Source organism: Orycteropus afer, unplaced genomic scaffold (genome assembly GCF_000298275.1).
Source record: "Orycteropus afer afer isolate SDZICR_OR568_19922 unplaced genomic scaffold, OryAfe1.0 scaffold00312, whole genome shotgun sequence".
NCBI lineage: Eukaryota > Metazoa > Chordata > Mammalia > Tubulidentata > Orycteropodidae > Orycteropus > Orycteropus afer.
The window spans coordinates 679,116-702,562 of NW_006921899.1; the positions used below are offsets into that span (position 1 = coordinate 679,116).

General features: G+C 44.6%; 1 protein-coding gene across 1 annotated transcript in view; it reads left to right on the forward strand.

Annotated features, from left to right (window-relative positions):
• The window catches only part of PRKCB (protein kinase C beta), a 580,609-nt gene that overhangs the window by 513,375 nt on the left and 43,787 nt on the right, over nt 1–23,447 (forward strand). Inside the window, exons 14-16 of the mRNA XM_007951796.2 lie at nt 2,281–2,361; nt 2,639–2,746; nt 12,609–12,749. Of these exons, the coding sequence (XP_007949987.1) occupies nt 2,281–2,361; nt 2,639–2,746; nt 12,609–12,749 (330 nt within the window). The remainder of the gene's footprint in view (nt 1–2,280; nt 2,362–2,638; nt 2,747–12,608; nt 12,750–23,447) is intronic.

Consider the following 23,447-nt stretch of genomic DNA (forward strand, 5'->3'; position numbering starts at 1 on the left):
ACTCCCACTAGGATGGCTAAGATCAAAACAAAAATGGAAAATAGTAAGTGTTGGAGAGGATGCAGAAAAAATCGGAACCCTCTTCCATTGCTGGTGATAATGCAAAATGGTACAGCTATGTGGAAAACAATCTGGTGGTTCCTCAAAAAAGTAGAGGTAGAGCTGCCATGTGACCTAGCAATTCCACTCCTAGGTACGGACCCTCGGGATCTGATAGAAGTGACATGAACAGGCATATGCACACCTGTGTTCATTGCAGCCCTATTCATAATAGCAAAAAGATGGAAACAACTTCAGTGGCCATCAGTGAATGAATAGATAAGTAAACTATGGTACATCCATACAATGGAATACTAGTTAGCGATAAAGAAAGATGAATTCTTGAAATATCTTACAACATGGGTGAAACTGGAGGACATTACATTGAGCAAAATAAGTCAATCCAAAAAAAAAAAGTAGTGTCTAGTCTCACTTTTATGAAATGACATGAATAGGTAAATATACAGAAACTAATCTTCATTAGTGTTTACCAGGGGTGAGGAGGGAGAGGGACAAAGACTCCTTAGGTAGTAGTCAGTTTCTGTTTAGAGAAAGGGGAAAGGTGGCACTGAATATGGGTGAAGTTTGTACAGCATGACTGAGGTAACTGATGTCTATAAGCTGTATCTAGGACAAAGGGATGAATGGGCAAATGCTAGGTTGTCTAGGGTTTTGCAACAATAACAACAACCAAAAAAAGGGGTACACATGCTGATACTAGATATAACCAATCACCTATGAGGATTAGTTCTCTTGGTTTGGGAGCTTAGGGCTGTGGTCTCATGGAACAATCCAGGCAATTGGCACGATACATTTCTTAAAGTTTATGTTCTACCTCCCTGTATGGTGTCTTGGGTCCTAAAAGCTTATGAGTGTCCATCTAAGATACAGCTATTGGTCTTTCTTCATCTGGAGCAAAAGGGGAAGAAGGAAACCCACAAATCAGAGAAGAAACTGGACAACAGGACTGACTGTCTACATGAAGCCCTGCCTTCTCTACCTTGAGACCAGAACTAGATGGTGCCTGGACATCAATACTGGACGTTCCATTCAGGAACACAATAGATGAATCCAGATAAAAAGGGAGAAAAATGTGGAACAAAACTTCAAATTCTTAAAGAATCCAGACTTGACCTATTGAGTCTGGAGGAATCCTTGGAACTATGGCCCTGAGTTGCTCTTCAAACCTTGAATTAAAACTATCCCTTGAAGTTACCTTTAAACAAAGTACCAGTTTCACTCAAAGAGTATCGATTGTCTCCCTTGAGTATTACTGTTTTTTTAAAAAATTACATTATATGTAATTACATTATAATTTATAATTACATATATATATATATATATATATATATATATATATATATATATATATATATATATATATATATATGACAAAAGGGTCCACAGCTATTTTACATTATAGATGAGAGAGAAGGTTGGAGGTCAGGGAGATTAAGTAAATGGAAGTGAAACAGCTAGAACAGAAATAATGAGACCATTGACACGAAGTGACCACTGTCACTGGTCACTGTATTTAGAAACTGGAATGGGAGTGGATTTTGTTTGCTATGCATATTTTCACCAAAAATAAAAAAAAAAAAAAAAAAAAGTCCCATAATCACTGTATTGAAGTGTACAAAAAATACCACATCATGTGGAGATCAAGAGTTTACCAGTGGTTACTGGGGACAGGGGATAGAGAGGGAGTTTTGCCTAGCAAGCATTGAGTTTCTGTTTATGGGGATGGGGAATATGGCAATGGATGTTGGTGATGGTTGCACAACATGATTGATGTCACTGGCTCCTGGCTTCATTGAATTGTACAAGCAAAAAGTGTTCAATTGTCGAATACTATGTTACCTCTATTTTTACAACAATTGAAAAAATAACACATCATACTAAGTGCTTTGAAAAGGCAATGTGGTTTGCCCAGGTGTTGGCCCCTGTGGTAGGTGCCTACCTAAAGGATGTCCTTCATTCCCTGGCAAAGTAAATAAAGCTCGGGTAGGCAGTAGCTTCCTCGTTCGTTCTTCTAACCACTGGCCGGCCTCTGGGTCCAAGGCAGCCACTGGCACTGTCCCCAGTAGGCAGGTGGCAGGTGAAGGAAGAGCTCTCCCTTCACCACCACCACCCCTCCTGCCTCCATGGACACTCCACTCATGCTGTGCAAGTCTGTATTCCATCTCTAGCTGCAACACAAGCCTGCATGCCTCCCTGATGGAATGCCTTCTGTTTTTCCAGATTATCGCCTATCAGCCCTATGGGAAGTCTGTGGATTGGTGGGCATTTGGAGTTCTGCTGTATGAAATGTTGGCTGGGCAGGTAATTGAATTTTAAGCGATGGTAAGAACAGCACCCTCTCCTGTCCATATGGCTCCTTCAGAAGAAAGTCCCAGCTTGCTTCCCGCCTCATAAGCTGAGCTGCTATGACTTCCAGGCTTAGGGCTCCACCAGCCTGGTGACCACTTTTTCTCATTCTCTCCCTGAGAGGCCTGTGTGTGACCTCGCCATGGGCTCCAGGGAGGGCCTGCTGGTTTGGAGCTGTTTGGGGAGTGGGTGCAAGGATCCTTCTTGTTCCCCTCTATCCTCTGTCCCATAGGCACCATTTGAAGGGGAGGATGAGGATGAACTCTTCCAGTCCATCATGGAACACAACGTGGCTTATCCCAAATCCATGTCCAAGGAAGCTGTGGCCATCTGCAAAGGGGTGAGTGTGCCTGTTAAATCTGGTGGCCAGAACCGCCAGGTACGGAGACTGTCTCCTGCACAGGGATGCTGATCAGGTGCTGATGGATACTGAACTCAACCCTCACTCTGCTTGCCAAGCTCTGGCCTAGAGCTGCTACTTCCAGAGGAGAGGGAGCTTTTTTCTAATTTTCACAAAAGCCTCCAGAGGCCTCAGTGCATCAGCATCTTGCTGCCAGTGGGAATTCCCACCCAGGGGAATCCTTAGTACGTGAATGGGGGAGGAAACACAAAGACTTTGCCAAAGAGCTGGATTCATAAGAAGGGTCAAGAGGTGTGTAGCACAGATCTATCTGCTCTGCCCCACTCAGCTGAGTATGTGTTGTTGTTGTTTTTTTTAAAAAAAAAATGCTGCCATTGAGTCGATTCTGACTCACAGCAACCCCCATTGGGTCTCCAAGGCTGTAAATCTTTACAGAAGTAGACTTGCCTCATCTTTCTTCCTTGGAGCAGTTGGTGGGTTCAAACCTCCAGCCTTTTGGTTTACAGCCAAATGCCTTAATCACTGCACCACTAGAGCTCCTTATGTGTCTGTTGTCATTGTTAGGTGCTATCAAGTCAGCTCCAACTCACAGTGAGCTTAGCCTAACAGAACAAAACACTGCCTGATCGTGTGTCATCCTCACAATCCTTGCTGTACTTCAGCCCACTGTTGCAGCCACTGTGTCAATCCATCTCTTTGAGAGGCTTCCCCTTTTTGGCTTTACCAAGCATGAGACCCTTCTCCAGGGAATGGTCCCTTCTGACAACATGACCAAAGTAGGTGGGATGAACTCTGGCCATTTTTGCTTCCAGGGAGCATTCTGGCAGCACTTCTTCCAGGACACATTTGTTGGTTCTTCGGGCAGTCCATGGTACTTTCAGGATTCTTTGCCAACACCACAGCTCAACAGCATCAACTCTTCTTCTGTCTGCCTTATTCACTGTCCAGCTTTTACATGCATATGAGGCAATTGAAAATACCAAGACTTGGGTTAGGTGCACCTTAGTTTTCAAAGTGACATCTTTGCTCTTCAACACTTTAAAGAGGTCTTGGTAGCCATCAAATTGACTCTGATACATGGTCACCCCATGTGTGTCAGAGTAGAACTGTGGCCCACAGAGTTTTTAATGGCTGATTGTTTTGGAAATAGATTGCCAGACTTTTCTTCCAAGGTGCGTCTGGGTGGACTCAAACTTCCAGCCAAGCCTATAACGATTTGTACTACTTAAAGCTGCGTAACATTTGTTCTAAGAAAATATCCGACAGTATTGAGTTAACAGGAGCTCTGGTGGCATGGTACCTATGGAATTTGACTGCTAACCAGAAGGCTGGTGGTTCAAACCCACCAGCTACTCCTCGGAAGGAAGGTTGGGCAATCTACTTCCGTAGTGATACTGCCTCGGAAACCCAAGGAGGGGTCGCTGTGAGTTGAAATTGACTTGACAGCAGTGACTTTGGTTTTTGGCTTATTGGGTTACTAGATTCTCTAGAAAAGCTTACCCGAATTTAGTGCTCCCCAGCCCCTAGCCCCCTGAACGAATGAATGGCTGTGAGCACTTGCACATTTATGTATGTGCAGTTTATGCAGATTGCAGCTGTTAGAAGGGAGGACACTGTGTTTCTGGTAAGGACTGCTTGTTATGCATCTGGTATTAGTCCACGATGTGTTCACGGTGACCTTGGCAGACCCTGAGATGAGTGGCCCCCACCTCGGTGCCATCAGGGTGACCTGACATGCTTTAGCAGAATGCACATACCTTAGCCTCACCTCCGACATTAAGTTTGAGCATCTGTATTTTGAAAAAGTCCCCATGTGACTTGAAAACTACTGCCTTTGGACATATATTCCAAAGGCAACTTTTCAACATTTTGCAAAGATTATATAGTGATATAAGGAGCCCCAGTGTTACCACTGTTACATGCTCAGCTGCTAACCCAAAGGTCAACAATTCGAACTCACCAAGATGTGGCATTCTGCTTCCGCAAAGATTTACCACCTTTGAAACCCTATGGGGCAGTTTTACTTTGTCTTCTAAGGTCACTATTAGTCAGAATTGCCTCAACAGCAATGAGTTATATGGTGACATGAAGATTGTTAAGACTCTGTGAAAGTGTAGAAACCATACTATGTGACACCCAGAGAATATGGTCTTTATAAAGCATTCATCATCTCTCCAGTCAGTGGTGCAAACTAGCCCTGGGCTTTATGATAGGTTCCTACCTGCATGTCTACTTAAACCAAGGCTGTCCATCCTAGATCCTAGGATTGTCTGTAGACTTCCCATAGCAATGACTACCTAACCCAGCTCTTCCTGACTCATCAACTGCCCTATGAACTGGCTTTGGTGAAAGAATGCTGGAAACAACCACCTCCTCACCAAACCAAACCAAACTCACTGCCATGGAGTTAGATCCAACTCATAGCGACCCCTCCCTGGGTTTCCGAGGCAGTATCTCTATGGAAGTAGATTGCCCAACCTTCCTTCCGAGGAGTGGCTGGTGGGTTTGAACTGCCAACCTTCTGGTTAGCAGTCGAGTGCCTAGTTGTAGTTTGTAATGAGATTGCCAACCTCTAGGAGTTCTGGTGGCTTAGTGGTTAAAGCATTCGACTGCTAACCAAAAAGCTTGGTGGTTTGAACCCACCAGCTACTCCATGGGAGAAAGGTGAGGCAGTCTACTTCTGTAAAGATTGACAGCCTTGGAACCCCTGATGGGGCAGTTCTACTCTGTCCTATAGAGTCACTATGCATCAGAATCAACTAGATGGCAGTGGGTTTGGTTTGGGATTGGTTGGGCCAGCCTCTCAGTCTCCCAGCACCTGGTGGCATTGCTTACCATTAGTGAACCATCTCTACTTTGTGTTCCAGCTACGTAGGTTAAGATGCAAAGACATATCCTTGGGGAAGCCACATGCTGAGTTAATCTCAGCCCCTTACAATGAATTGGTTGGATACACTTTCTTTGAGATTTGAGGCAGGGAGAGGGCAGGTGAAGAACAGAGGAGAGACTTTAGGGGTTCATTAAGAGCTCAAGGAAAGCTTGGAGGAAAAATAGGGCACAGACTAAAACCAGCGCAGACCACTGTAGATATTTTATTGGGAAGCTGGGAGAGGACGTACACTGAGCTTTTAATTTGTTTAATAATCACCAACTCTTGAAGATCAGGAGTTCCCCACAAACATTCAGTTTTCTGGCTTCTCTTGAAAAATCAGATCTCACCATGCTGGGCTGTCATTCCTGCAAAACAACAGCTAGCTAGAAGGAAGCCTCCCCTTTTGGTTGGGGGTGCCCTCTCCAGTGTGCAGAAATCCCCTTCTGGCCCAATTCCTTCTGGGTTCAAATCCGAGTCCTGGCATTATTCTCTATGGGCTGAGGATGATAATAGTAGGACCTCACAAGATTCTCTGATGGTTAAGTGAGATAAGAAATGTGAAGCACTTAGAACAAGGCCTGGCACTCCGTTCAGAAACCCTTGGGACACTATGACTGTTACTGGAGCTGGCTACATGACATTCCAGCCTCCTATTGGCATTTGAGTTTACAGCTCCTGCAATAGGAATTTTAAAAGTGAGGGACTTGATGGACACAATTAATGTCATCACATTGTACACGTGAAGAATGTTGAATTGGAAAATGATGTTGTTGTTGTTAGGTGCTATTGAGTCAGTTCCAACTCATAGCAACCCAATGTCCACTGGAACGAAATGCTGTTTGGCCCTGCACTATCTTCACAATCATGTTACATACATGCAAACAGCATGTTACCTACATACTTACCCACCAGCGTCATGTCCATCAGCAAGGCCATATTTTCCAGCTACTGGTGATTCTTCTTTCTTTCCAACTTTTGCATTCCGATCACCAGTGATAACCAACACATCTTGATTGCATGTTTGGTCAATTTCAGACTGCAGAAGTTGGTAAAAATCTTCAATTTCCTCATCTTTGGCTTTGGTGGTTGATGTGTAAATTTGAATAATAGTAGTATTAACTGGTTGTCTTTGTTGTCATATGGATATTATCCTATCACTGACAGCATTATGCTTTAGGATAGATCTTGAAACATTCTTTATGATGATGAATACCATGCCATTCCTCTTCCATTTGTTATTCTCAGGATAGTAGATCATATGGTTGTCTGATTCACAATGGCCAAAACTAGTCCATTTCAGCTCACTAATGCCTACGACATCAATCTTTATGCATTCCATTTCATTTTTGACAACTTTCAATTTTCCTAGATTCATACTTCGTACATTCCATGTTCCAATTATTAATGGATGTTTGCAGCTATTTCTACTCATTTTGAGTCATGCCACATCAGCAAATGGAGATCCCAAAAGCTTTACTCCATCCACATCATTAAAGTCGGCTCTACTCTGAGGAGCTACTCTTTCCCAGTTGTATTTTAAGTGACTTCTGACTTGATGGGCTCATTTTCCAGCACTATATCAGACAATGTTTTAGGGCTATTCATCAAGTTTTCCAGTAATATATTAGACAGTGTTTCACTGCTATTCATAAGTTTTTCACTGGCTAATTATTTGAGAAGTGGACGGCCCCTTCCTTCTTCTGAGTTTGTCTCAGTCTGGAAGCACTGCTGAAATCAGTCCACCATAAGTGACCCTGCTGGTATTTAAAATACCAGTGGCATAGCCTCCAGCCTCACAGCAATATGCAAGCCACCACAGTACAACAAACTGACAGAGAACTACATATGTGGACAGAGGTGCTGGAGAATCTCAGTATCTTCAGCCAAAACAAGGCCAGGAGCTGACTGTGGAACAGACCATCAACTGCTCATATGCAACTTCAAGTTGAAGCTGAAGACAATTAAAACAAGTCCACAAGACCAAAACATGATCTTGATTATATCCCTCCTGAATTTAGAGACCATCTAAAGAATAGATTTGATGCATTGAACACCAGTCATCGAAAACCAGAGGAATTGTGGGATGACATCAAGAACAGCATAAATGAAAAAAGCAAAAGGTCATTAAAAATACAGGAGAGAAAGAAAAGACCAAAATGGATGTCAGAAGAGACTCTGAAACTTGCCCTTGAACAGAGAGTAGCTGAAGCAAATGCAAGAAATGACAGGATAAAGGAGCTGAACAGATTTCAAAGAGCAGCTTGAGAAGACAAAGCCAATTACTGTAATGAAATGTGCAAAGACCTGGAGTTAGAAAACCAAAAGGGAAGAATACATTTGGAATTTCTCAGGCTGAAAGAACTGAAGAAATAATTCAGGCCTCAAGTTGCAATGTTGAAAGATCCTATGGGCAAAATATTGAATGATGCAGGAAACATCAAAAGACGATGAAAAGAATACACAGTCCCTGTACCAAAAAGAGTTGGTCAATGTTCATCCATTTCAGGAGGTGGCATATGATCAAGAACCAATGGTATTGAAGGAAGGAATCAAAGCTGCACTGAAGGAATTGGTGAAAAACAAGGCTCCAGGAATTGATGGAATACCCGTTGAGGTGTTTCAACAAATGGATGCCCTGCTGGAGGCATTCACTCAGCTATGCCAAGAGATTTGGAAGGCAGCTACCTGGCCAACTAACTGGAAGAGATCCATATTTGTACCCATTCCAAAGAAAGGTGATCCCACACAATGTGGAAATTACCAAACAATATAATTGATATCACACACAAAAAAATCTTAGTGAAGATAATTCAAAAACAGTTGTAGCAGTATATTGACAGAGAACTTCCAGAAATGCAAGCTGGATTCAGAAGAGGACACAGAGCGAGGCATATCATTGCTGATGTCAGATGGATCTTGGCTGAAAGCAAAGAATACCAGAAAGATGTTTACTTGTGTTTTATTGACTATGCAAAAGCGTTCGACTCTGTGGATCATAACCAATTATGAAAAACATTGAGAAGTGTGGGAATTCCTGAATACTTAATTGTGCTCACAAGGAACCTGTACATGGACCAGGAGGCTGCCATTTGAACAGAACGAGGGGATAGTGCATGGTTTAAAATCAGGAAGGGAGTTTGTCAGGGTTGTATCTTTTCCCCATACTTATTCAATCTGTGCGCTGAACAAATAATCCGAGAAGCTGGACTATAAGAAGAAGAGTGTGGCATCAGAATTGGAGAAGGACTCATTAACAACCTGTGATCTGCAGTTGACACAACTTTGCTTTCTGAAAGTGAGGATGACTTGAAGTACTTACTGATAAATATTAAAGGCTACAGTCTGCAGTATAGATTACACCTCAATATAAAGAAAACAAAAATCCTCACAACTGGACCAGTAAGCAGCATCACAATCAATGGAGAAAAGATTGAAGTTATCAAAGATTTCATATCACTTGGTTCCACAATCAACACCAATGGAAGCAGCAGTCAAGACATCAGATGACGTATTGCACTGGCCAAATCTGCTGCAAAGATCTCTTTCAAGTGCTGCAAAGCAAACATATCTCCTTGAAGTTGAAGGTACACCTAACCCAAGCCATGGTATTTTCACCTCATATGCATGTGAGTGCTGGACAATGAATAAGGAAGACCAAAGGAGAGTTGATGCTTTTTAGTTGTGGTGTTGGCAAAGAATGCTGAAAGTACCATGGACTGCCCAAGAACTAACAAATCTGTCCTGGAAGAAGTGCAGCCAGAATGCTCCTTGGAAGCGAGAATGGCCAGACTTGATCTCACCTACTTTGGTCATGTTTTCAGAAAGGACCATTCCCTGGAGAAGGATACCATGCTTGGTAAAAGTGGAGAGTCAATGAAAGAGGGGAAGGCCCTCAACAAGATAGATTGACAGAGTGGCTGCGACGATGGGCTCGGGTATCGTAGGGATTGTGAGGCTGGCACAGGACCGGGCAGTGTTTTGGTCTGTTGTATGTGGGGTCACTATGAATCTAAGAACGACAGCAACATACTTAACACAATTAAAAAAAAAAAATGAAGACAAGATTCAACCTGCAAAAGAAAAGAAAAAGAAAGTATGGGACTTTGGAGACCAAGACACACTTGGTTTGCATATCTGGACTTTTCAGCTCTCTAGTTACATGATCCTTGTTGCCTTGCATCTCTGAGCTTCTGTTTCTCTCTAAGAATGGAGTAATAATAATAATACTATTTAACAACGTTTTTGAGAGCATTAGGTGGGGAAAGCATCAAAGAACACTCCTTGCACGCTGCTGGCACATAATAGGTGCCCAGTTCTTGTTCTTTGTCCTCCCTTGACAAGCCCACCCTGCCTAGAGAGCTGGGGTGCTAAGTGGGTCATGGAGGAGAGAGGGTTTTCCAGGTCAGCTGCGTTCAGCTTCAGCTCCAATTAGCACTTTCCCGGAAAGAGCAGATTTCTATTAATTTAGGACCCATCACCGTCAGGATTAACTGGGGTGACTTTCTCACCATCGAGTCTTGGGAACTTTCTGACTTGAGTGAGCTAAGTCCACTGTGAATTCTTTTTTGCAAGACTGATGCGCAGTAGAGGGCTGACGCTTAAGCAAATTGCCAACTGCTTCTTCTTGAACAGCGGGCCCCAGGGGATGCATCTGGGAGGTGATCAGAGATTGGAACAGTGATTAAATCCAGCCGTCTGTATAGCTTCAGGCGCATCAGAGCAGAGGGCGGGCACCGTGCCGAGCCTCCGCGTTAGTGCGGATGATTTGCAGTGGGTTTTCTTTTGCCATCGTCCTGCCTGGATGGAAATTGAGCTAGGCTTTGAAAACAGCCCCTTCTCCAAGCGTCCTTTATGTGTCCATCCTATTAAAGGACCTATTTTCTACCCTAATTAGTATGGTTTCGCTAAGATTGCCACTCCCACTTTGAGTCCATGTAAAAGAGACAGAAACCCAACTTGGCATCATGTTGCAGTGAAGCCAGGAGCTCTGGTGGTATAGTGGTTAAGACATTTGACTGCTAACCATAAGGCTGGTGGTTCGAACCCAGCAGCTGCTCCATGGAAGAAAGATGAGGCAGTCTGCTTCCGTAAAGATTTACAGCTTAGGAAACCCAATGGAGGTCACCGTGGGTTGGAATCTACTTGATGGCAGTGAGTTTAGTTTGATTTGGTTGTAGTGACGCAAAGCAGAGACTGTATAGCACAGGGCGCAGGAGCTCTGGGTCAGGCAGATCTCTTCAAAGCCCAGCTCTGTTACTTAGCTGTGTGACTTTGGGCAAATGACTTTACTTCTCTGGACCCATTGTCTTTATCCAGAAAATGGGAATAATAGTTGCTACGGCCTCAAAGTTGTAACGATTAAAGAGGAAATACCTGGGTGATGGCTGAGACGTCTCTGGCACGAGCCTGAGCACGTAGGGCATGCCAGTACATGGCAGCCATTTTTGCTGTTATTAGTGCTAGCCAAGACCTTATAGCCCTTCCTTCCTTCCCATCCTAACCCTGCACACAATTTGAGGCACAATCCAACTGGTTTGCCCCCCATGAAACCTTTCTGAACCAAGCCAGCCCACAAAGCTCACTCATTTCTCTTGAAATCTCAAGTATTGGAGTCAGGCTGAGATGGAATCCAATCCCAGCATTGGCCCTTACTGCCTCTGCACCTTGCTGATTGCTGATCCTCTCTGAGTGTCAATTACTCTGTCATCAAATGGGGAAAATAATGTACCTACCTCATTGGGTCATTGTGACAATCACACAGGCTCATGTATGTGAATAAGCAAAGTAGCTTAGAACATAATAAGTGCCGGATTATTCGCCCCTGCCCCTCCCCCACGAAAGATCAGGCATATATGAAAAATAGGTGTTTTTGTGAGAGGAGGCAGGATGAAGTGTGAGAGGGTTGGTAGTTTCTGACCATTAATTATCTTGTAAGCAGGAAGCCGGCCAAGCTGAATGTCCACAAAGTAGGTGAAAATTGTTGGTTTCATCCTTTTCTGCAGATGGACAAGTCCTGAGCAAACTAAACAATCTGAAGTTAGAGGCTATTTAATGTCATGTCAATTCTGGGAAGCTTCTTGGACTTGTCACTTTTGTTTCCTGTTTGGATATCCTCTTGTTAGTCATTTGATTTTTTTTTTTTCCCTCATCACCAACTCATCCCTCGTTTGTCTCTGTGCCTTTGCTGAAATCTGGGGATCAGAGGGACTTGCATGTGACTTTGGATCCATTTACAAGAAGAGCCTGTCTGGTTCCATCTTGGAGCATCTATTCATCTTGTCATTTAGCACTGGCTCCAAGACAGAGATGGAGGTTTCTGATAATTAAGTAATTTAAACAGATCACCAAAGAAAACCTCAATGGAGCTTAGCATAATGTGTCTTAGAAGGGAAATGAGCTCAGCTGGGCTAGCTCTTCACCTACTTAATGAGCTTTCAGAAAGTAATTGCTTGAAACTCAGGGCCACTTGACTGTTTTTCCTTCTGTTTTGTCATCTTGGCAAGTGCTTCACTGAGAAAAGTGAACAGTATCTGAATGAATGGGGCGTTTGCCTTTCTTGGGGATGGTCAACCAGTTCTTGTGGTGGGGGAGGGAAGGTAGGCGATATGAAACTTTCATCATCAAATGTACCAATAATCACGTAAAACTCATTCTTGAACCGAAAGGTATCATGTGACATTTCCAACTTGACGTATGGGGTTACAGTTAGACCTAAGTTTAATTACCCAGATGGGGTCTTAGTCTGGCGGTGGGGGTGGGGTGGGGGTGGCAACAGGCTCTTTATCATTTCCTTCCTTACAAAGACTTGGCTAGGAAATTATTGCGGGGGGGTGAAAATCAAACAAACAAAAGAACTTAGTTAGAAATCTTCATTGTGCTTTCTCTAACCCTTTGGAATGATAATTTCCACACACCTCACACTTCCTTTTCTGAAATCAATTAAATTCTGTGTCTCTCTTTCTCTTGAAGCTGATGACCAAACACCCGGGCAAACGTCTGGGTTGTGGACCCGAAGGTGAACGTGACATCAAAGAGCATGCCTTTTTCCGATACATTGACTGGGAAAAACTTGAACGCAAAGAGATCCAGCCTCCATATAAGCCAAAAGCTGTAAGTCAATTGTTGTTTCTAACTGTTGGATACATGTACACCACACACTCTCTCTTCTCTGTGTGTGAGGGCTGTTCTCTGAGGGGTAGTCTGCATGTACTCACAGGTGGGAACAAAGTCACCGGGAACAAAAAATGGAGTCTTCCAGTCATACCACCCGGCCTTTGTAAGTACGGGAAAGACCATTGGTAGTGAGTTTTTGATTTTATCAATTCGGTTATTTTAAGTGTCCGAACTGACAGCTTGTTGGGAAAAGCTCTTTGGTGAACAGAGTTCAGATCCAATTTTTGGACTGTGATAAAGAATCTAATTTTGCCCTTGTTCTTCTGTTGGTTTCACTGTGTCGTTTTCTCTTCATGCTGACATTGAAAAGGTCATGTTGTTTATCTCAATGGTATTTGACTTAATTCTGAAACATACACTACATCTGAGTCAGTAAATAAGACAACGATCGAGCAGCCAACTCCAGTGGCGCCACTAGGGTGGGTGTCACCCAGTGTGGAAACTCATGGTGTCACACTCCCCACCCCCTCACCGCTGTGGACCTCTTTCTGTACCAGACCGTACAGAATCCTGAGTAATGTTTATGATCAATTTTAATCATAGAATGACATATGATAGATACAGTTGTAAATTGCTTAAATGTAATATTTCTTAGATTATGTGAATACTAACAACAAAATTGTTTTGTAAAATCTACTACTATCAAAAAAATTATTGATAGAGGTTCACAAATACTGATTACCACAATACTGTAGCTAAAACAGCAGAAAATTTGACAAAGTCTACAACTCTAAAAACACTGGCAGCAGCAAAGACAAGAGCACGTGCTTGTGGTTGGCAAATAATGACGGCTCCAACTGGAGCCCATTAGAAAGTTCAAGAAGTAAGTTAGCATTGAGTTTTAACCTTGTAGGTGTATTGATACATATGAGCTGGGCTTATGAAAAATATTTTGGTTGTCATCACTAACTGCAGGGAGATTTTTGTAAAAAATAAGACATTACTGCTGAAACACTGCACAAAAATTTTATAGACAATCATTTTGGTATCACCCCCTCTGAGAGGGTCACCTGGTGTGAGCCGCATCCCTCACACTCCTCAGTGATGCCACTGGCCAGCTCCCACCCAAAGCAGAACAGAACAGTGTGGAAGAGCAAGTGCTTCTGCGTCTTAGACCCTCTTGGAGGCTTATGGGTGTAGCTATGGCTTTGAGACCCAAGGAGGGGTTGCTATGAGTCGGATCCAACTAGGTGGCAGTGAGGTTGAGGTATAACATATGAGTAAGTGTCACATTTCACACGGTCATGCTTGCACGGGAGGGTTTTCCATCCTGAGAGCCTCTGCAGGAGTATTTGTCAGCATGGAGGAGGGGGATGTTGCAGATGAATTAATCACAACTGTGATTCTCCTGGGAGCATCTTTCTCTGTTAGATTAAATAGAGTGAGGACCAGGGGACTTTACTGCAGGTTGTAAAACTGCCATCTGAAGCGAAAAGTGAGCATAAGCACCATCCTAGAAACTGAAACTTGTGAGGATGATGAAGATGAAGAAAATGACAATGATAATGATCGTGATTTTGATATGATTACTGTTAGTAGTTTCTTGAGCACCTACTGTGTGCCAGGCATCACACACATGAAGCACTTTGTGTACAGCGTCTGGGGGCAGTGGTGGGGCAGTAGTAGAATTCTTGCCTTCTACGCAGGAGACCGGGTTCAATTTCCAGTCAGTGCGCCTCAGGCCAGCCGCCACCCATCCATCAGTGGAGTGTGAACAGGTTTGAGCAGACCTCCCAGAATGAGACTAGAAAGAAAAGTCTGGTGACTTACTTCCAAAAATTAGCTCAGCAGCCGTGTTTCACTCAGCACCCAATTATGAGGATGATGCAGGACCAGACAGTGTTTTGTTCCATTGTGCATGGGGTCACTGTGAGTCAGGGGCTGACTCAATAGCAGCTAATAACAACAACAACGCAGCATCTAATTAAATCCTCACAACAATCTACTAATGCAGGTCCTGTGATTCCACTCTGTGGAAGAGGAGATGGAGGCTCAGAGAGGTTAAGTGCTATGTCCAAGGTAACTCAGCCAGTGTGCAATGAACCAAAATAAACAAACTCACCGCCATCAAGTTGATTGTGACTCATAGTGACCCCTCCCCCCCACCATTGGATTCTCAAGACTATAAATCGTTATGGAAGCAGACTGCCCCATCTTTCTGTTGTTGCACAGGGGCTGGTGGGTTTGAACCACTGACCTTTTGGTTAGCAGCCAAATGTCTTAACCACTACACCACCAGCGAGGATTCAAACCTTGGACAGTCTGACCCCATTGGTTGTATATTGGGATATCCCAGGGTAAAAGGCATATGGTTTTAAAAGTCTCCCAGGTGAGTCTGCTACTCATCAGGGCCACAGCTCCACAGCATCTCAGAAGAGTCCAGTCTCTTTCTAGACATTTTCTGTTGTTGGGAAGCCAAGTCCTACAGAAGCAGCTCTCTGCACCGCAGTTCTTCTGATTATTGCACAGTTATATGTCGATGTCAAACCAGCCTTCCCAGAATGCCACTCACCAGCTCCTGATCTGTCAGCCAGAGCCTCTGTCTTTCTCTACAAAACAGCCTTCAGACATTTCCAGATGCTGGTCACATACTCTCAAGTCCTGTGATTCCCACACTAAACGTTTTTATTCTGTTACTGTGCCCACATGCCATTCCTTCCAGGGGCGTCATCCATCTTACAACAGACACAGAATTGTGCTCAATATCCCAGAGAGCATGTGACCCTCAGTAAATACAGTGGGATAATCGTTCTAGAGCTGGTGAACTTGGAGGTTCATTCTCCTCTCTGTACCTTAGTTTCTTCATCTGTAAAATAGGGCTCATAATAATATCTACATCATAGGATCACTATAATGCATAAAGCACTAAGTGTGTGCCTGGCACCCCGTAGGCACTCCAGCAGTGTTGGTTGTTGGTATCACACATTGATCCAGTCTTGGTGCAGGGTCTTTCAGGGGCAGAACAGTTGAATTCTGCTGATGCTGTACTTGAGAACATGTTTACACCACATATGCCCATGGATTGGAGAGGGTCCTGCATGGCATAGACAATATCACCACTTTGATATCACCTGGAGTGATATCCTTGGGTCCCACTTGAGACCTCTTATGTCTGAAGCTGAGGGAGGCCCAGTGATCTGTGTTTTAACAAGCCCTCCTGGTTCTTTTGACACTCGAGGTTGAGAATCACTGCTGTGGAGCTTAGTGTTTAAGAGCCAGGCACGGAAGCCAGCCAGAGGCCAGAGGAACATCACAAAGAGAATAATCTCTGGCTCATCTGAGAAGTGGTAGCTCTCAGGGACAGGTCATAGACTCAGATGCCTACAGTCACCAGGCAGGTAATGTCAGGGAGGGAGGAGGGCCTCATGAGGCAGAAGAGGGGACAGAGGCCAAGTGCAGCTAGGGGATCCCAGCTGCTATTCATTACGGCTGGCTGGCCCTGCAGGGACCCAGGCTTAGCGTTGCTCCATCTTCACAGTTTTCACAGGAAGCTGGAAATCTGGATTTTTATATGCAATATCACTACATTTTGACATCTTGGGGACAACATTTTAGAATTTAAACAGAGTCAGGCCAAGTGAACACATCCATGAGCCACATGCGGCCTGTGGGCTGCCAGTGTATAAGCCCTAGGGCTGTGATTACGGAAAGGCAGCTCGACATTAAGCCAATGCCCATTAATCCTGGTTGTTTACGGCGGAGTCTGCTCTGATGTGCTGACAAAGCATCTGATGAAGCAGTGTGTCGCCCACTGGACTCTGGGTACAGAGGGATGTGACAGGCAATCTTGGTTAAATATTTTTAATATATTGCAAAGTGATAATGAATAAAAAATGCCCAGCCTAGTGCCTGATCATAGAAGGCACTCAGGGAAAGGTAACTGGACTGAAAGTCATTGACGAACCCACATGAGGGAATTGAAGACACTGACTGGTTGGAAACCATATCAAATGCCCAACAGTTGAAGGATCTCGATGTATTTACTAATGATCATAATATTTTTGGGAGCTCTGATAGCGTAGTGCCTAAGGCACTTGACTGCTAATCAGAAGGCTGGCGGTTCAAACCCACCAGCCACTCCTCAGAAGGAAGATAGGACAATCTACTTCCATAGTGATACTGCCTCAGAAACCCAAGGAAGTGTCGCTATGAGTCGGGTCCGACTTGACGGCACATAACAACAACAACAACATAGTATTTTTACATTATCAATTACAATAACAGGTCTCAAGCTGCCCTTGATCTCTTTAGATGAATTAGAAATGGTTACAATGGCTACACCACCCATCCATTTGATTCATCTTGGACATAAGCCTTTCTCGTTGCAGATGCCTGGCCTTAGATCCTGTGTTAGTTACTACTGCTGCTGTAACAAAAATCCCAATATCGGTGGCTTTACAGACCGGGAATGTACTGTCTCAGTGTTTTGGGAGCCGAGAGTCTGAATGCAGGGTATCAGCAGAGCTATGCTCTGTGCACCGTAGGAGATGGCCATGCCTTGTCTCTTTCAGCTTTTGGCAACCCTAGGCGTTTCTTGACATTCCTGGGCTTGGAGATGGGTCCTCACATGGCATCTTCCCCATGTCTATTCTGCTCTTTTTATAAGACACCACTCTGAGGGGACTAGGCTAAGGGCCCACCCTACTCCCCCATGTCTTCATCAAATAACAAAAGAGAAACCTTACCTCCAAACAGGTCATAATCACAGGGACAGTGGTTAGAACTTCAGCATCTCCTCTGGAGGGACCAAATTCAGTCCGGAACAGAGTCCCACCCCCACCCAGGGAATCTCCATTTCCTCTTCTCCAGCCCTTCTTTCTGTTGCCACTTCTAAACGGCCCTCAGCGAGCGCGTGCAGGGCTCCATGTGCCTCACGTAATATATTAAAAGGCACACATGTACCTGTCAGTGCCCCTGATTCATGCATGCTATTAAATAGAGTACAGTGAGAGAACAAACAAGAGACAATAACAGGATTATATTCAAACATCAGTAAAGGGTGCTATTACTGGAAATTCATTAAAATAATTTTAAATGGGTTTTTTAAGTTGTTCTCAGTGCCATCTTTTATGATGGCAAGGAGCTGTTCACAGGGTATTGTTGAAACTGCTGAAATACCTCAATGTATTGTGTCGGGTACAAGAGTGAGATTTTTTTTGAAAATGTGCATCTGGTACGCCACTCTCTTACTTAAAACCCCCTCATAGCTCTCTGTTGTCCCCAGGACAATGTCTGATTCTTAGCACCTGTGGCTTTTGAGGCCTTTCAAGACCAGGGTTCTGCTCCTCCCCAACTTCAGCTTTGGACGCCAACCACCAGCATCCCTGAGCCTCTGTCAGTTCCTCAAACACACTACACGTTATCTTCCCTTCCAGCTCTGCCCGTGCAGAGCTCAAGCTCTTTCCCAGATTCGCATTCCTGATGGTGCCTTGCCCTCCACTCAACAAATTGGTAGGACAACACCTCAGGGAGGCTTTTCTTGATTCCTGAGTAGGGATCTGCTAGGGTTCTATCAACAAAGTCATCACACTTTGTTATAAGTACTTGTTCAATACAACAAACCAATCAAACTCATTGCCACTGAGTCAAATCTGACTCATAGCAACCCCATTGGGTTTCCAATGGGAAACCAGGGAAGTGGATCACCCTGTGTTCAATACAGTGTCTGTCTGTTTGATTAAGCTATAAGATCGTGGCAGTCTTTTCCATTATTGCATCCCAATGCTTAGTGTAGGGGTTAGCACTTGTTCCCTACCATCTAGTTGGCCTCTGACTGAGGGAAGTTCCATGCACAATGGAGCAGAACACTAATCAGTCCTTCACCATCCTGGTGATTCACTGGGGATTAGATTGTTGTGATCCAATTTCAGTGGCTGAATTTTGGGAAGTAGATCAGAGCCCCAGGCCTTTCTTCCTAGCCCATCTGGAAGCTCCACTGAAACCTATTCAGCATCATAGCAACACACAAGCTTCCACCAACAGACCTGTGTTGGCCATGCATGGCTGGAAATGGTGTGTTGCCTGGAAATGGAACCTGGGCCTCCTGCATGGAAGAGGAGGGTTGTACTCCTCAGTTGCCCCAAAATTTTTACTGAATAAATGAATGAACAAATGAATGGCTACCAGTCAGGATGTTATAATGCACTGTGCTGTGGAACATAAAGGACTCTTATAACACATATTAAAGCACAGGGTATCTCAGATAAATTGGTTGTTACATAAGTTACTACCCTATTCCTGTTGCTATCGTTAGGCACTACCCAGATCTGTGCCATCCTCACAGTTGTTGCTATTTGAGCCCATTGTTGCAGCCATTGTGTCAATCTATCTTGATAAGGGTCTTCCTCTTTTTTGCTGACCCTCTGTTTTACCAAGCATTCAGATATTTGAGTACTAAATTATAAATATGTGTGTTCTTATGCAGTAATGTAGCATGGAGTGCTCTGGTGAAGCACCTGATGATGCCATGCACTGACTCGTTGGATTTTAGGTAGAGGGGACTGTGACCTCTGTAGTCTACCATTGCGTGTTCTAGTCTAGTGCTACAGGTGCCATGATGTAGCCTAGAAGAGCCTCCTAAACTTGAGTGTGCACACACCAGTTACCTGGAGACTTGGTGAAAATGCAGATGCCGATTCAGCTGGCCTGGAATGGTGCCTGAGAGTCTGCATTTCTAACAAGCTGCCAAGTTCTAAGATGTTGCTGGACCATGGGCTACACTTTGCATAGCAGGGGCTAGAACACAGTGCTGCAGGGTACAGCAGGGCCAGTGAGTTAAAATGGCAGCTCCTGTTTTAGTCAGTCTGCTGCATAGCACGGTAAGGGCTCAGTGAAGGGCTGTATATGGTTTAGTGTAGAGTATGCTGGTGAAATGTGGTTCAAGGCACAGGGCAGGCTGCGTGGTTCCATGTGTGGTGGGTGGGAGGTGGTAGTTTGTGTGCTGGAGGACAGAGGAGGTAGCAGATGGTTGAGATGCAGTGTGTTCTGGTCTGTCCTCTGGTGGGAACACTATCAGGCACTATGATTCATCCATCCAGCAAGTATTGATTGAGGTTAGGTACTGTTCTAGATGCTGGTGACATTGTAATAAAAATAATCAAAGTCCTTGCTCTCATGGAGCTTATATTCTAGAGGCAGGAGGCAGACACTAGCCATATAAATAAGTGAAATATGTAATATGTTAGAAGAGAGACTTTATGGAGAAAACTAAAGCAAGGATGGGGATTGGGGCACCCAGTGTGGGGAGAGGTCAGTTTTAAATAGAGTGGTTGGGGAAAGCTACACTAGAAAAGGGACATTTCAACAAAGACAAGAAGACAGTGGGGGCAGGACTGGTTCTGGTGGTAGTGAAAGATGCAGAGGCCCTGAGGCCTCTGGATGTCATGTTCAAGGAAGAGCAAGGAGCCCAGGTGGTAAGCTGAGTCAGACAGGAAGAGTGGAAGGAGACGAGATCAGAGAGGCCCTGGAGGGACAGATGGCGTAGGTGCCAGTATAGGATCTTTGGCTTTCATGCCAACGAAAATGGAGGCTTGGATGCAGGGAAATAACATGATTTGACTTTGGTTTTAAAAAGATCACACTGTCTGCTATAGGTCCAAGGATGAGATCAGGAAGTTATGAGAGCTCTTGGGGGTGATGCTGGTGAGAGATGGTGGGAGCCTGTTGGAGCTGTTTAGAGGCCTCCAGGTTGTATTCGTCTTGGCTTCCCCAACTCAACCTTGTAGGCACTCCATAATTACCTCCCACACATGCATGAAGGAAGGTTGGGCAATCCTACTTCCATAGTGATACTGCCTCGGAAACCCAAGGAGGGGTCGCTATGAGTCGGGGCCGACTCGATGGCAAACAACAACAACAACATGCATGAAGGCATGGATGAACCAAGAGTCCCTTTGAATCCCTGCATATGTGCTCCTTGAGTATCATACGTGGTAACCAGGTGTTTGGTCCTGGTTGTTGTTGTTGTTGTTGTTATGTGCCATCGAGTCGGACCTGACTCAGAGCAACTCCTCCTTGGGTTGCCAAGGCAGTATCACTACGGAAGTAGATTGCCTCATCTTCCTTCTGAGGAGTGGCTGGTAGGTTTGAACCGCCAGCCTTCTGGTTAGCAGTCAAGTGCCCTAGGCACTATGCTACCAGAGCTCCTAAAGCTGAGATTTGGTCCTGGTAGGATGAGCTAGTGAAACAGATTATCATGAAAGCTTCTGTAGTTCATAGTGCTGGTTGCATGGCATATTGCAGGGCACAGGCGGACAACAGGTGGTTCTTCCTCCTGTGAATGTAAATAATTGGGTAGTGCAGAGGGTGCAGCAGTGGGCTCACCTTCTCTAACTTCACAAGGCGGGAGCAGGATAAGATGAACAGCCCAAGGCTGCTTCCTGTGAGGCAGAGCTCAGACATGCCACCACTCTCCGACCTTTCTCCCAATTCTGACACCAACCATCCCCCCCACAGCACTCTCTACTTATCTGCTGGGTTCAATAATTCATTGTAGTGGCCACAGAGAACTGACAGTCAATACTGATGATTATGGGGTTTAGTAGGGAAGTGACAGGTTACAATTCAAGATCAGAGACAATGTAGGATACAGTTCTTCGATCAGGACAGCCTTTTCTCGGCTGTGCCACAGGCACACTTCTCTCTGGCCTCAGCCTCTCAGCCCTGTGGCCCCTTGGCCTCTGCCCTGCTCTGGCAAGGGTTACATAGCTCCTCTAACTTTGAATATAGGTGCCCAGAGAGGCACCCCACTCTGCTGGCAAGTCCTGCCCAAAGGCACTCAGCTGTTTTGTTCCATGGACCAGAAAGCCCACTGTGCTGTCTGCTGCCAGGTCTGCTGCTCTCATTTCTCTGCCACTGCTTCTTGCTGTCTCAGCAACATGTTACAGCTCGTTCTCTCTCCTGGGTTGAGGAGGTTCAGCACAGGGATCTCGGGTCCAAAGGACCCGCTCCTGGCTCTTCTTTCTGGATGGTAGTGAGATCCCTCTTTTCCACCTGCAGGATGGCTCATCTTAAGCCTAGCAGGATGGAAAAAAACAAACCAACCAATCCCCATGTTAGGGTTCCAAAGACCTTACTTGCATGGTCTCACCCCCACAGGGTGTTATAATAAGCTGTCCAATCCCCTTAGTGAGCCACAAACACCTCACATTTGTACCCTCCCACCCAGTCAAAGACCATGGCTAGAAGAGCCATATTAAGGTCCACTGCACCACATGTGGTATAGTAGGTTCCAGGTGCTTAGGTTATAACCAGGGAGTTCTGTTGCATCTGGGAGATCCAGCTGAGAATTTTGATGTGCTATAGATTATGCTTCTGACAGCATAGTGCCTAAGGCATTTGACTGCTAACCAGAAGGCTGGCGGTTCAAACCCACCACCCACTCCTCAGAAGGAAGATGGTGCAATCTACTTCCACAGTGATACCGCCTCAGAAACCCTAGGAGGGGTCACCATGGTTGGATATGACTCGACAGCAGTGGGGTTTTGGTTTATAGATTATGGAGTACATTGAGGATGCACTGTGCATGACCATATTTTATTTGCAGCATTTGTAGTACATGATGTTCTAATGTCACAGCACAAGATATGTTAGTGTAGTAGGTCTAAATTGAAATGCCTGATTGAGATTTTTTTTTCTGATTTTATTTATTTTGTGGTCGCATATTCACAGCAAAGCACACACCAACTCAAGTTTCTGCGTGTACAATTTAGTGACATTGATTACATTCTCGAGTTGTAGCAACCATTCTCACCTCCCTTTTCTGAGATTTTCTTCCTCCGTTGACATATACGCACTGCCCCCTAAGATTCCTGTCTAATCTTGCGAGTTTCTGTTGTTAATTTGATGCCATGTAGGTAATTTTTAAAAGAGCATAATACTCAAGGCAGACTTTTTTACTGGTTCAGGTGAACTATTATTTGGTTTTAAGATGATTCGAGGGGATATTTTAGGTTTAAGGTTTAAAGGTTATCTCAGGGCAGGAGTTTCAGGGGTTCATCCACTTTCCATGGCTCCAGAAAGTCTAGAGTCTATGAAAATTTGAAATTCTGGCATAGTGTCGAAGGTATTTGACTGCTAACCAGAAGCCTGGTGGTTCACACCCTCCAGCCACTCCTTGGAAGGAAGATTGAGCAATCTACTTCCGTAGGATACTGCCTCAGAAACCCAAGGAGGGGTTGCTATGAGTTGGATCTGACTCGATGGCAGTGAGTTTGGTTTGTTTTTGTTCTGCATTTTCCCCCTTTTAAGCATAATTCTTCTGTTGAATCTTTAATCAGAATGTTTAGGAACGGTAGCCAGGGACCATCCAGTTCTTCTGGTTTCATGGCAAAGGAGGCAGTTATTTGGAGGCAGTTAACCACACATTCCATATCCTCCTTCTATTCCTGACCCTCCTTCTTCCTTTGTTGCTCCAAGTGACTAGAGACCAATTGTTGTGCCTTGGACGGCTGCTTGCAAGCTTTTAAAAACCCAGGCACTGCACAGTGAACTAGGAGGTAGAATAGGAGTGCTAAACACACTACTAGGACAGTTAGCTGGGCTGTCCCATGAGACCATAACTCTAACATCCCAACAAAGGAACAGAATCCCATGAGGTGTTTGGTTGTGCATAAGTAGTCTCAGCAGCTACTTTTT